Source organism: Chlorocebus sabaeus, chromosome 12 (assembly GCF_047675955.1).
Source record: "Chlorocebus sabaeus isolate Y175 chromosome 12, mChlSab1.0.hap1, whole genome shotgun sequence".
NCBI classification, from domain to species: domain Eukaryota; kingdom Metazoa; phylum Chordata; class Mammalia; order Primates; family Cercopithecidae; genus Chlorocebus; species Chlorocebus sabaeus.
The window spans coordinates 35,032,505-35,046,568 of NC_132915.1; the positions used below are offsets into that span (position 1 = coordinate 35,032,505).

Here is a 14,064-nt window from a genome sequence, read left to right on the forward strand (position 1 = left end):
GCAAGTCATTTCTTTTCAAACATTAAGAAGGTATGGGATAAGGATGAAGGAATGAAAGAATTTAGGAGAAGAGTATTTTATGATTTGGAAACGAGAAATTTTAAGTCCATAAAATTAGTCTTAAGCCTCTGGGTGTAAGACTGACTGACTGGAGGATAAGGTCCCAAAATGATCATGAAATGTTCCATATTCCATATGTTACTGCTTAGGCATCATTCATTGCGAATTCTAATGGAAAAAAAAAAGGGATAGAGGCCGGGCACGGTGGCTCATGCCTGTAATCCCAGCTCTTTGGGAAGCCGAGGCGGGCAGATCACGAAGTCAGGAGATCGAGACCATCCTGGCTAATACGGTGAAACCCCGTCTCTACTAAAAATACAAAAAATTAGCCGGGCGCGGTGGCGGGCGCCTGTAGTCCCAGCTACTAGGGAGGCTGAGGCAGGAGAATGGTGTGAACCCGGGAGGTGGAGCTTGCAGTGAGCCGAGATCGCACCACTGCGCTCCAGCCTGGGCGACAGAGTGAGACTCTGTCTCAAAAAATATATATATAGGGATAGACTGGTGAAGTTCATGGGGTGTTTTGTTTTTAGATTTAAGTGTATATACTTTAAGAGGCCAGGATACTTTTATTAACTCTAAATAGATTCCCTTGCTTTTCCCAAAAAGATATTATACTATCATTTAAAAGACTTAGTAAACTACTACCTAGGAACTTAAGAACCTGCAAATTTAATAGGAAAACAACTTGATTTTTGTCTCTCCTTCTCCAGCTGCCATTCTGTCCTCCTGTTGTACTGGCCCAGTCTGTTGAAAGTGTCTGGACAACGTGTCGAGCAAACAAACAGAAACGTCACCTTCTGGAGGCCCTCTGGCTGAGCTGTGGTGGTGCAGGGATGAAAGTTTGGCTCCCTCTCTTCCCTAGGGATCACCGCAAGCCCCATTCCTTCTTGTCCCAGCGGATCATGCTACCTTTCCACATCAACATTTACCCGCTAGCTGTTCTGTTTGAAGATGCTTTAGTCCTTGGTGCTGTCAATGACACTTTGCTATATGATTCTTTGTATACTCGGAACAATGCTAGAGAACAGCTGGAGGTGCTCTTCCCTTTCTGTGTTGTGGAGAGAACCTCTCAGATCTACCTCCACCACATTCTACGACAACTTCTGGTCAGAAACCTTGGGGAGCAAGCCTTGCTCTTGGCCCAGTCCTGTGCCACATTACCTTACTTCCCTCATGTGCTGGAGCTCATGCTCCATGAAGTACTGGAAGAAGAAGCTACCTCACGGGAGCCCATTCCCGACCCTCTGCTTCCCACTGTGGCAAAATTTATCACCGAGTTCCCCCTCTTCCTGCAGACAGTTGTCCATTGTGCCAGGAAGACCGAATATGCCCTGTGGAATTACCTTTTTGCAGCTGTTGGAAACCCTAAGGACTTGTTTGAGGAATGTTTGATGGCTCAGGATTTGGACACAGCTGCCTCTTACCTTATTATCTTACAGGTAACAATTCTGTTCTTACAAAAGGGCAAGAATTAATGAGCTTAAACTTAGAAAAATAGAAATGTCCTGTTTTGGCACCATGATTGTGTTTAAGGAATTCATAGTCAGATTTTCTGTTTATATCTTTAATTTGGAAGAATTCAGACAGATTCCTTTGAATGTCATAAAGTAACACTGCAGAGATATTTTCTCCTGTTTGTGCATAAATAAGCCTAAACAGATTAATGAGTTCAGAGTAGTATTTTGGAAATTTAATAGATTGAAGAAATTTAATATATGTATTAGAATACATATAATAACATGTAAGAAATACTACATAAGATTATTGAAATATTACATAAGAAACATAGCAAAGAAAGTATTATTTGGGGTATTAGTGAGTTTGAGCTTCCCACAACAGTAAATTTGTTTCCTTTTAGTGTGGGTTGCTGAGGGGACACTTATTAGAGCATGGTCATAACAGAGCACCTTGAGCTAGTCTCCCGAAAGCACGCCGAGAAGGCTCAGGCCTGCCACAGCAAAGACCCTCAGAGCACACGGTTTTTCTCAAAAGAATGGCTTCTTTGCAGTTCCTGAAAATTTATTTCATTAGATATTTGACAAAAGGGCTTGATGGTTATTTGATAGGCTACACTTAAAGATTCTTTCCAGTTACTGCAAAGTTGTTTTCATTGATACAAGAAACTAACCATAAACCTGGTTTGAATCTCTGCCTGAAGCAGATTTCCCGTCAGCTTCTTTGCTTCACGACAACGGACTGAAACCAGAAGAGACACTCAGGCAGAGGCCGGGTGGCATTGAAGTATGATCCATGGCTAGCCCTAAAGAAAAATCCATAGGGGTTTAAAAACAGAATCAAAATAAATGCAGCTGTTTTTTTGGTTCTGGATCACTCCCTGTAACTTCACTGATCTCCCTGACAATGTAATTTTTTCTGCAGCAGAATTCCTAAGTTGCTATGGATTGACAGTTAATAACTACAATTAAAGTTGTATATTAGGCACCTTTCCATGAAGACCAAGATAGGCAGGTTAAATTTGTGAAAGAAAAATGGAGGAATTCTGAATGTGCAGCAGGACCTTACTACTTGCTATTGCCCAAAGCAAAGATTTTAGTTACAGCCTCAGAAAATTCTACAGCAGGTGACAGACCTGACCTTTTTTGGAGTCGGGCAAACCTCCCTATTTTCTCTTCCTTTTCTGCTGATCTTCAACAATTTACTTAACTGAGTTTCCTCACTTGTAAAATACAAATGATATGTATATCTGCAGAGTCACTGGGAGAAATAAATGAAATAATGAATTAAAGTATATGTACGGTATCTGGCATGTAGTGGGAGTTTAATAAATTATAGTTTACATACACCAGAAGAGTACTTGCCCCGCTTTTGCTTGTATGGTACTTTTTAATCTTGCTATTAAACTAACCGCTGTGGTGGTGTGACTACATTCTTTGAGTTTAGAAAGCTGGAGATAAAGAATTGTTCATATCTTCCCAAATTGTGTAGTATAAAAAGAATGCTGTCCTGGTTGTTTTTTGTAGAATATGGAAGTCCCTGCAGTAAGTAGGCAACATGCTACCCTTCTATTCAACACAGCACTAGAACAAGGCAAGTGGGACCTCTGTCGACACATGATTCGATTTCTTAAAGCCATTGGCTCTGGAGAATCTGAGACACCTCCATCCACACCCACAACTCAGGTTAGTTGGAAAAGTTATACATCTCTAGACCATACACCCATGTGGCATCTTTCTCTAATGGTACTGCATATTGTGTGTAATCCTAGGAACCCAGTTCAAGTGGTGGATTTGAGTTCTTCAGGAATCGAAGCATCAGTTTATCCCAGTCAGCGGAAAATGTTCCTCCGAGTAAATTCAGTTTACAGAAAACACTAAGCATGCCATCTGGTCCCTCTGGAAAAAGGTAAAATAATAAAGAGCCATTACTGCTTTTTGGGCATTCATGACACATTGCAGTTCAAGACATTTACAAAATTGGGTCTTAATGGAAACAACTATTTAATCCAGTTGCAGTTTATCCATTCCCAAAAAGCAGAGACCATACAGAAGGCTTCCCTTTTTTCTTCCTCCCAAGTTCAGTACCCTTTGAATAGTTTCTGCCCCTTTTTCTGGAATAGATCTTGATGTACCTGTTCTGAATGTAACAAACTTTTGTTTGTTTAAGACAGAGTCTCACTCTGTCACCCAGGCTGGAATGCAGTGGCACCATCTCAGCTCACTGCAATCTCCGCCTCACAGGTTCAAGGGATTCTCTTGCCTCAGCCACCCGAATAGCTGGGATTACAGGCATGTGCTACGACACCCCGCTACTGTTCGTATTTTTAGTAGAGATGGGGTTTCACCATGTTGCCCAGGCTAGTCTCGAGCTCCTGGCCTCAAGGATCTGCCTGCCTCTACTTCCCAAAAGGCCGGAATTACAAGCTTGAGCCACCCTACCTGGCCAAATGCCACAGACTTTTTTTTTTCCCATAAGTTACTGGGGTCCAGGTGGTATTTGGTTACATTAGTAAGTTGTTTAGTGATCTGTGAGATTTTGGTGCACCCATCACCCGAGCAGTATACACTGCACCATATTTGTTGTCTTTTATCCCTCGCCCTACTCCCAGCCTTTCCCACAAGTCCCCAAAGTCCATTGTATCATTCTTATGCCTTTGTGTCCTCATAGTTTAGCTCCCACATATCAGTGAGAACGTACAATGTTTGGTTTTCCATTCCTGAGTTACTTCACTTAGAATAATACTCTCCAGTTTCATCAGGTCATTGCAAATGCTGTTAATTCGTTCCTTTTTATGGCTGAGTAGTATTCCATCATATATACGTATGTACGACAGTTTTCTTTATCCACTCGTTGATTGATGGGCATTTGGGTTGGTTCCACAATTTTGCAGTTGTGAATTGTGCTGCTATAAACATGCGTGTGCAAGTATCTTTTTTGAATAATGCCTTCTTTTCCTCTGGGTAGATCCCCAGTAGTGGGACTGCTGAATCAAATGGTAGTTCTACTTTTAGTTCTTTAAGGAATCTCCACCCTGTTTTCCATAGCAGCTGTACTAGTTTACATTCCCACTAGCAGTGTAGAAGTCCCTGATCACCACATCCATGCCAACATCTACTATTTTTTGATTATGGTCATTCTTGCAGGAATAAGGTGGCATTGCATTGTGGTTTTGATTTGAAAATGCAAGACTTTTAAATTACCTCTGATGATAGAGGACCAAAGTAAAAAGGAAGATAGATAAATCTGTAGGTAATCCAAAAGCCTTCTTAAAGTCAATAATTTTACCTGTCCTTCTAATTATACCTTTTGATAAAAAATCAAAATAAAAATTTAGTGCTAATGCATTTGACCTATTGATTAGAGAAGTTATTAAACAGTGGAGGAGCCAAATGAATTGTACCTGTAGTCCCAACTACTTGGGAGGCTGAGGTGGGGAAGATAGCTTGAACCCAGGAGTTTGAGGTTGCAGTGAGCTATGATCACACCACTGCACTCCAGACTGGGTGACACTGTGAAACCTTGTCATTTAAGGAAAAAAAAATTGGTTTTCTTTTCATGTCTGCATGACTCACACTGAGAAATTTAATTTCACTTTGCTTCTCTATCCTTAGTTTCTTTGATGTGCTCTCCTTCCCTCTTTTCATTGGGCTTTTCAAATACGGCATAGGTTTGCTGCCTTTCTTTCCATCACCCACCTGTCACCTGCTTCCTAGTCTGACTTCTTCCATCCCCCTTTTCCTGTTCCCTGTATTCATTCTACAGATGTGTCTTAAAGAGCCTACTGTGTTCCAAGGGTTGTGGTGTAACACGGAAGAGAAGCGCTGATACTTTATCATCATTGTCAATCAGAATTAGATCTTGGATCTCTTATCTCCTTGTCAGCTTTATCAGTACCTCTGCGTAATTAAGTATGTGAAATCCTCCAGTAAAGATTATTCTGTAGCTTTCTTGTGTTTCCACTTACAGATGGAGCAAAGACAGTGACTGCGCTGAGAACATGTATATTGACATGATGCTCTGGAGACATGCTCGGCGCCTCTTAGAAGATGTGAGGTTAAAGGACCTTGGCTGCTTTGCAGCCCAGCTGGGCTTTGAACTAATTAGTTGGCTGTGCAAGGAACGTACCCGAGCTGCCCGGGTAGACAACTTTGTAATAGCCCTGAAGAGACTCCATAAAGATTTCCTGTGGCCACTTCCAATCATCCCAGCCTCTTCTATCAGTTCTCCTTTCAAAAATGGAAAATACCGAACTGGTAATGTAGACTTCATGTCACTTGTACCAGAAGAATTGTATTTTACTCCATGTATTTACACATTTTGCTGTTAGTTGATATTCAAGGAATTATTTTCATTCCAAACTTAGGAATGGATAAAAGCCAACTTTTTGTACATGAGTTGGAATGCCAACTATTTGACCAAGGATGTAAATAAAGTAGAACCTATGTCTCTAAGTCTTTTGACCTTGAAGTCTAATTCAAAAATCTAATCATTCTTGGATTATAAAGAAGTTGAGAACTGCCTGAATATAAAAGCTACCATGCTTATGATATTGTGGGAAGGAGTTCTGGAATCAGATAGACATGGACCTCAAAATAAGCTGACAGAACTCACTCGAGGGGAACAGTAAAGGCCACCTTCTAAAGTAGGAGAGGACAAACTGAAAGTGTAGATTTTGGTGAAAGAAGAGTTTAAAGTTTTTAAATTCAGGTCTTTTTATGAAGACTGCTCTAATTATTATTATTTATGAATATTGAAACCAAAACTTTTAACTTTGGCATTTAGAAACTTCATGTTATCTTAAGAGCCAAAGCAAATCACTTAGAAGATCAACATAATAAAGTTTTGCCTAGCTCCAGTAAGATACACAATGATATAACTGTTAGGTGGCACTGTATGGTCAGTTCATTGTTACACAATCCCACGTCTCTAGTTTTGGGGTGGCTGACACAGTGTAAGACAGTAATTGCCTTTAAACTGTTCTTATTGAGTAGGCACATGGGGGAAGCTAAAAGAGCTGAACTGAAAATGTCAGTGCGTGCATCTTGAATTTCTTCCTCCATTTTTTGTTTTCGGACCCACTCTGCAGTGGGAGAGCAGCTGTTAAAGTCTCAATCAGCTGACCCATTTTTAAACCTCGAGATGGATGCTGGCATCTCCAACATCCAGCGAAGTCAGAGCTGGCTCACCAACATTGGCCCCACCCATCATGAGATAGACACAGCTTCATCCCATGGACCACAAATGCAAGATGCCTTCTTGTCACCTTTATCTAATAAAGGTAAATGTCATTTTAAGTCCTGGCTGTTCTTCAGTTCCTTTGAAGAAAGTTTATGTGCTATAGCACTTCAGAGATCAACCTTCACCCTTTTTCTGTCGTGATGGAGGATTAACCATTTGTATCCACTGGAGAGGTAGACAGTTTGTAGAACAAGGCCAGATTGGCCTTGACTGTACTTTGCCATATTTATTTTACGTGAACAAAATAAATAGTACAGATCAATACATGAATCTTTGTAAATCAGTTTTGCTGATAAGGAAACACTTTGAGCTCCAAATAAGCAAAATGTGTTATCCCCATATAAAGAATTCCATTTTTATCATAATTAGATGTGGATCATAAAAAATTTTACTCCATTATCATTTTTATATTTTTTATTTTTTTCTTTTGGAATATGTGAGGAGGTAAGGTTTTTTATTTCTTAAAAATTTGTGGACATTCGCTTTTTCTCTCGCTATATAAGTTCCTACATAATATCCTTGATTTTGCCTCTTGGTCTTAAAAGCTTGTAATATTTACTATCTGGCCCTTTTACAAAAAAATGTACACCAACCTCTGCTCTATAGTAATGGGTAAATTACAAACTGAAGAGCTTTTGAAGCAATTTGTGTTGGCATAGGGTTATACAGTATAGGAGCTTAAACAACAATTGAAGTTTTTTGTTTTTTTAGTGACCAGGCATTTGTCTAATGTTTGATTATCAGTCTGTCATCACTATTACTTGAGCTTCTGCTATGTGAGGAGGCTTACAGATCTCATCAGGTTTTTTTTTTTTAATTATGGTAGAATACACAATTTAACAGCCTAACCATTTTTAAGCAAAGTTTGTAGTGTTACACCCACATTGTTCTGCAATCAACCTCCAGAACGCTCTTCATCTTCAAAATGAAAACTCTGTATATGTTATTTAATAACAACTCCCCATGCATTCTTCCCCAAGCCACTGGCAACCACCATTTTATTCTTTCTCTCTCTGAATTTGACTATTCTAGGTACTTCATATAAGGAAATCGTATAGTGTTTGTCTTTTTGTGACCAGCTTATTTCACTTAGCATAATGTCCTCATGTTCATCTGTGTTGGAGCATGTTTTATTCATTTGTATGCAGAAACCACGTTTTGTGTATTCGGATGATGATGGACACTTGGGTTGCTTTTAGTTTTGGCTATTGTGAATTATGCTGCTATGAACGTGGGTATATAATATTTCTGTGAGACTGTTTTCAGTTCTTTTGGGTGTATATATCCAGAAATGGGACTGCTGGATCACAATTCTACTTGCAGTTTTTTTGAGGAATTGCCATAATGTTTCTCATAGCAGTTGCACCATTTTATATTCTCAGCAGTGGACAAGGGTTCTATTTTCTCCACATCTCACCAACACTCACTTTCAGTTTTTTGATAGTAGTCATCCTAATGGTTGTGGGATGGTACCATTACTTTACAAAACTTTTTTAAAGAGATAATTTCAAATATATTAAAAAACAGAGATAATATAGTGGGGTTCCCCTCCTTCCCCCATGTGGCCGAATTTCAAATATATTAAAAAACAGAGATAATATAGTGGGGTTCCCCTCCTTCCCCCATGTGGCCGTCACTCAGCTTACATCACTAATGGCTACATTTGTTTGGTGTACCTCCCCCGTCTTGTATTAACTGAAGAAAATCCATGACATATTAGCTATAAATATTTCAGTATTTTTCCTACAAGGACTCTTGAAGAATTATGACCAAAATACCATTATCATTCCTATAAAAATTTGGTAATTCCTTGATATCATCAAATATCCAATAAGTATTCAGATTTCTAATTTTCATAAACATCAAAATTTTGTATAGGTCAAGATTTAAGTAAGGTTCACATATTATGATTGTGTTCTTAATTCTCAAGTGGATGTTCCCCCACCATCTCCTTTTCCCTTCCTTGCAGTTTATTCATGGAAGAAATTTGATTTTGTGGATTTTCTCGCAATAATGATTTTGCTTATTACATCCTTCATGGTTTAGTTGAACAGTTTCCTCTGTATTTCCTGGAAATTAGTAGCTGAATGTAAAGACTTGGTCAAATTCTAGCTAGATTTTGCTGAGGGAGCTGGAGAAGACTGCTTCATAGGTGGTGGTAGTATGTTTTTCCATCTAAAGGTATATAATGTCTGGTTATCTAATTCTTTCTTTAAATATCTTCTATGTTCACATGGTAATTTTAGCCATGGATTTCATGTTTTAGTTTCAAGAGTCTGAGAAATCAACATCTGAGGAACAGCTAATATTTAAAATTAAAGGAAAATATATTTTCTCCAAGAAGCTGGTTTGTAACTTTTGGCAATTCTTCATCAGGTGATGAATGCAGTATTGGTTCAGCCACAGACTTGACTGAAAGTAGCTCCATGGTGGATGGAGACTGGACGATGGTGGATGAAAATTTCTCTACACTCAGTTTAACTCAGTCAGAGCTGGAGCACATTTCCATGGAGTTGGCCAGTAAAGGGCCTCATAAATCCCAGGTCCAGCTTCGGTGAGTTTCTTGGCTATTTGAAATCACAGAATGCCTACTCAGAGTATTTGGGCAAATAGGTGTGGGGCTACTTTCCTAAGAATCATTGCACTTCTGTACATCTTATAGATCCTGCTTAGCATAAATCATTTTGTTTCTGCTTATATTTAGATATTTGCTACACATTTTCATGGAGGCAGGGTGCCTGGACTGGTGCATTGTTATAGGCCTGATTCTTAGAGAATCTTCAATAATCAATCAGATTTTGGTTATTACACAGTCTTCAGAGGTAGATGGAGAGATGTTACAGAACATAAAGACAGGGCTCCATGCAGTAGACCGATGGGCCTCGACAGACTGGTAAGTGCTGCTTTCCTTAGGACTGGTGTCCTTCCATGTCTTTTGGTGAATCCTGTCCTTTCACATTAAGGCTTAGTTATGGTTCATGTATTATATTTTATTTATTATATATTATTTATGTTCATTTTTAAGCTACTTTCTTTAATAATCATTCTATACCCAGCTATTTAAATGAATATCCATCAAATAAAGTTACACTGTTGGTCAGTGTATAATTTATAGTGTGAATGCGTATCACTGACTTCAGATTTCAGCCCTGTGGAATCGAAAGCAATAGTCTAAAAATATCTACTTGAAAAGATTCCAAGTTAAGGTCCATGTGAATTTAACATTCCATGACAGTTACAAGCAAATCCAAATTAGAGTTGTGGTGGCAGTTAAGAGCCTTGGACTCTAGCCCTGTCTTTATTACCAGTTATGTGTGTATTCAGAGCTAGTTAATTCCCTTACTTGGATCTGGTTTTCCTTAATTGCCAAATGCATTTAGGTTAAATGTTGTCTGAAGGTCCTTTTTCAAGTCTAAGCTCCTGTTGGCCTTTCAACTGTAAAATATAATTTTTGGTTGTAATACTAGTTCTAAAACATCAGCCTTTGCCCCTAGTGCTTAGAAACTTAAGCCTAAGGCTTATGCAATGTGTAACCCCCTCTGCTGGGCAGGACACCCAAGAAGCCCTTCCTCCCTACCTTCTTTGTCTTCTATCTCCCCTCCTAATCTATCATTGTCCTTATCATATCAATGTTTAGTAGAAGTTCACCCGTAACATTCTACCAAACCTTTTGAATTATGGTAGAGGAGCTAATGTTTTTTTTCTCTACATAGTCCTGGATATAAGCCATTTTTAAACATCATTAAGCCACAACTGCAGAAGCTCAGTGAGATAACAGAAGAGCAAGTCCAGCCAGATGCCTTCCAGCCAATAACTGTGGGTAAGACTCCTGAACAGACTAGCCCCCGGGCAGAGGAGAGCAGAGGCTCCTCCAGCCATGGAAGCATCCCCCAGGGAGAAGCTGGAAGCAGCAGTATGGTCAGCCGGAAAGAGGAGGACACAGCCCAAGCAGAGGAGGAAGAACCTTTTCAGGATGGGACTTACGACTGTTCTGTGTCCTAACAACAGCGAGGTTCCGTCACAAAGGGGCAGTATTAATTAGCAGCAGCGTGCAACTCAGTACGTTGTAACACAGTTCGATGATTTAACAGAACTCAGTTCAGAGACTCTTTGGTAAGTATTATTAGATTTTAAATAATTCTTGTCTAAGAAATCTTTTTCACTCCATAAAAATGTGATATAAAGCATCTTTCATAAAAAATTTTTAAGCTGCAGTGAAAAGTATTGTACAGATGTACATGAGAATATTTTGGTTTTACTCAAAGGTTGGTAGCTTTTAAACCACAGGAATTGTTTTGCCCCAGGTGAGCTTACTTTTTCACTACTTACATCTTCTCACGTTTCCCAGTTCTGCATTATGTCCAGACTGCTTTTTAAAAAATAAATGCTAAGGTGCTTGCTGTAGTTTATCAGGTACTTGAGCTACCTGTTTGCTCCCTTGGATAGAGCTGGACTCCTTAATCAGTCCTCCTGAATAGATACCTACCCTGGGGCACAATATGTGCCAGTGTGATGGAAACATTCTCCTTGGCTTTACTAGCCAGTTAAGTCCCAGTCCAGAATTGATGGAAGCTATTTACCTGTGAGTTAATGTGCTTGTTTTAGCAAGCTTGATTCTCATTAGATCAATGTGGGCAGAGGTCTGAGGGGGGTTCTTCTCAATTATGCTGTTAGATACCACTAAACTACTTTGTATTAAAGAACAGTATCTTTTTGTGAATACTCTTGTGTAAATATACTCAAAGGCACTGTTCATATTTTTAGGACTTGTATTATAATTTGCAAGGTTTTAATGCTGGATTCTGCATGTCTACACATACAAAGACAGGGCTTGCTCCTCTGCAAAACTGAGGAAGACAGGTTTATTGGCTTGGTCATGAAGTAACAGAAATGGTCACACTGATCATGAAATGCAGCAGGTTTTGTGCAAATTAACATAGTTTCTTATTTATTGCTTTTGTAAATTGAATAAAGACGGACTTCTATGTAAATAGACTGCTGAATCCTGTATTATCACGGCTACTAAAAATTAGTGTGTAAAGAATACATTCTTCATTGTAAACTTAAAATATTTTATGTACTTCTAGAAATGACTTAAATTTGTTTTCATACATTATGAAAACAACTGCATACTCCTTAATTGCTTTAGATTAAACACCCATCCACTGTATGTAATTCTAATTACCTTATAACAGTATTAAGACAGCTTGTTTGTACTGTGCAATTTGAACAAGGAATGCAATGTTATTTTTTACAAAAGACAAACTTGTTTATTTTTATAATAACGATGTATTTGATGTGGACCAAATTCGTACCACTATCTAAAACAGCCTCTTTTCTCATAGTGCAATTGTAGTTTAGAAACAAAACTTGGTCCTCTCTCCTTGCTTTTTAAAGTAAATGGCTAGATTTAGTTGTCTTAGCCAGGTTTCCTTTGAAGAGAAACTCAAAACCATTTTGAAACTGCTTAGTTCAGAATGCATCAAAGTATTTAAAATTACTGAGTTGGGTAATTTACTATCATTTACTTTTTACATTACAAGTGCAATAATATTTCATAAAATAAAACTCCCGAATGGGTGGAGTATGTGATTATTGGTACCTGGTCCTTCTGGTGCTATTTTTATTTAAGTCTTTATTTCAAACCACCTTTCCCTGAATCTTAAGATAACGTTTTGCATGTGAGTACATGCAGCCCAGCAAGAAACTAAACTGAACTCTCTTCTCCTGTCCTAGTCCATTAAGGAGAAGAACCAGCATTGCTTTTGTGTTTGGTGTGAACATTCAGTCAATAAAAATGATTTACCATTATAAAGAGCTGTGATCTTTTCAAGTATCTGAAATAAAACACTGTGCTGCTGAGTTCATCTCACATTCTTGAAAGCAGGGCACCAGTAAGGTAACTGTATGCCTGTGGGTTAGGCCGTGAATGAATCTTTTCTTTTATACAATATTCTTTTACAACTAATAGAGATAGGAGGCCCCAAGGCAAGACGGTTGGCAGGTTTACAGAAAATTTGGTAATTTGTTATATACTTTAATTTTTAAAAACCCATTTTTATTTTGTTGTGTTGTTTGGTTCACATATCAACTGTTTAAGCCATAATTTTAGCCAGTGAATTTAAATATTCAGTATAACTATTTGAGGTTTACTAGATGCATTTATTAATAAATTATTTGCTGAAACCAAAAGAAGAAGTCATTGGGGTGTGGGAATAAAATCAACCTTTGCTTGTAATTAAAGTTGCTGCTATTTCTGTAATGTGTATTTTTTTCCCCTTGATAAAGGGCAATAAAACCATTACACAAACTTTGGTTTATTCATCATCTCAGGTTAACAAAAGCCACAAAAATCATCTTTTCATTATATAATTCTGCTTCTTAGAATTTTCCTTATGAAATGAAATTCAGACAGATTTATTTAAAATATTTATTTAGGCCGGGCGTAGTGGCTCAAGCCTGTAATCCCAGCACTTTTGGAGGCCGAGACGGGCGGATCACGAGGTCAGGAGATGGAGACCATCCTGGCCAACACAGTGAAACCCCGTCTCTACTAAAAAATACAAAAAATTAGCTGGGTGTAGTGGCGGGCGCCTGTAGTCCCAGCTGCTTGGGAGGCTGAGGCAGGAGAATGGCTTGAACCCAAGAGGCGGAGCTTGCAGTGAGCTGAGATCGGCCATTGCACTCCAGCCTGGGCGACAGAGTGAGACTCCGTCCCCCAAAAAAATAAATAAAAATAAAATTTAAAAATATTTATTTATACGTAGATTTAGAATGAGAACATCAGGAGTTGGCAACATCTTAGATGCCTGACAACAAAATATTGGAGGAAACAGCCCATGTCGATGACATGGAAAATGTTCAAAATATAATGAAGGAATGACAGAAAATTATGTATACCATAAGATACCTACCAAGCAAACAAAATTTTACATGTAAGTATAGAGGAACCTAGGCGTCATTTCTAATAAGTGGGATTAAAAAGTACTTTGACTTTTTCCCATTTTCCTAAATATGCTTTCAGATTTGCCTATCCTGGACATTTCATGTAAATGGAAACATACAGTATATGGACTTTTCTATCTCACTTCTTGGCATCAAAACATGTTTATTTTGGCTGTAGCCATCCAAGTTGTATATGAAGTAGTATCTCACCATGGTTTAGATTTTCATTTACCTAATGGTTAATGTACATCTTCTCATAGGATTATTAGCCATTTGCCTATTTTTGAAGAAAAATGTCCATTTCATTAGGTCATTTCATTGTTGATTTGCTGTAGTTCTTTATATATTCTGAATACTACTCTT

General features: G+C 38.4%; 1 protein-coding gene across 6 annotated transcripts in view; it reads left to right on the forward strand.

Moving 5' to 3' along the window:
- The window catches only part of RIC1 (RIC1 homolog, RAB6A GEF complex partner 1), a 153,744-nt gene extending 140,677 nt beyond the window's left edge, over positions 1 to 13,067 (forward strand). For all 6 annotated transcript variants that reach the window (XM_007969325.3, XM_073021563.1, XM_007969326.3 and 3 more), the window contains 8 exons: positions 771 to 1,499; positions 3,042 to 3,200; positions 3,287 to 3,423; positions 5,485 to 5,771; positions 6,605 to 6,796; positions 9,133 to 9,310; positions 9,461 to 9,649; positions 10,470 to 13,067. In XM_007969325.3, the coding sequence (XP_007967516.3) occupies positions 771 to 1,499; positions 3,042 to 3,200; positions 3,287 to 3,423; positions 5,485 to 5,771; positions 6,605 to 6,796; positions 9,133 to 9,310; positions 9,461 to 9,649; positions 10,470 to 10,758 (2,160 nt within the window). In that variant the 3' untranslated portion in view covers positions 10,759 to 13,067. The remainder of the gene's footprint in view (positions 1 to 770; positions 1,500 to 3,041; positions 3,201 to 3,286; positions 3,424 to 5,484; positions 5,772 to 6,604; positions 6,797 to 9,132; positions 9,311 to 9,460; positions 9,650 to 10,469) is intronic.
- Positions 13,068 to 14,064: the final 997 nt, after the last annotated feature.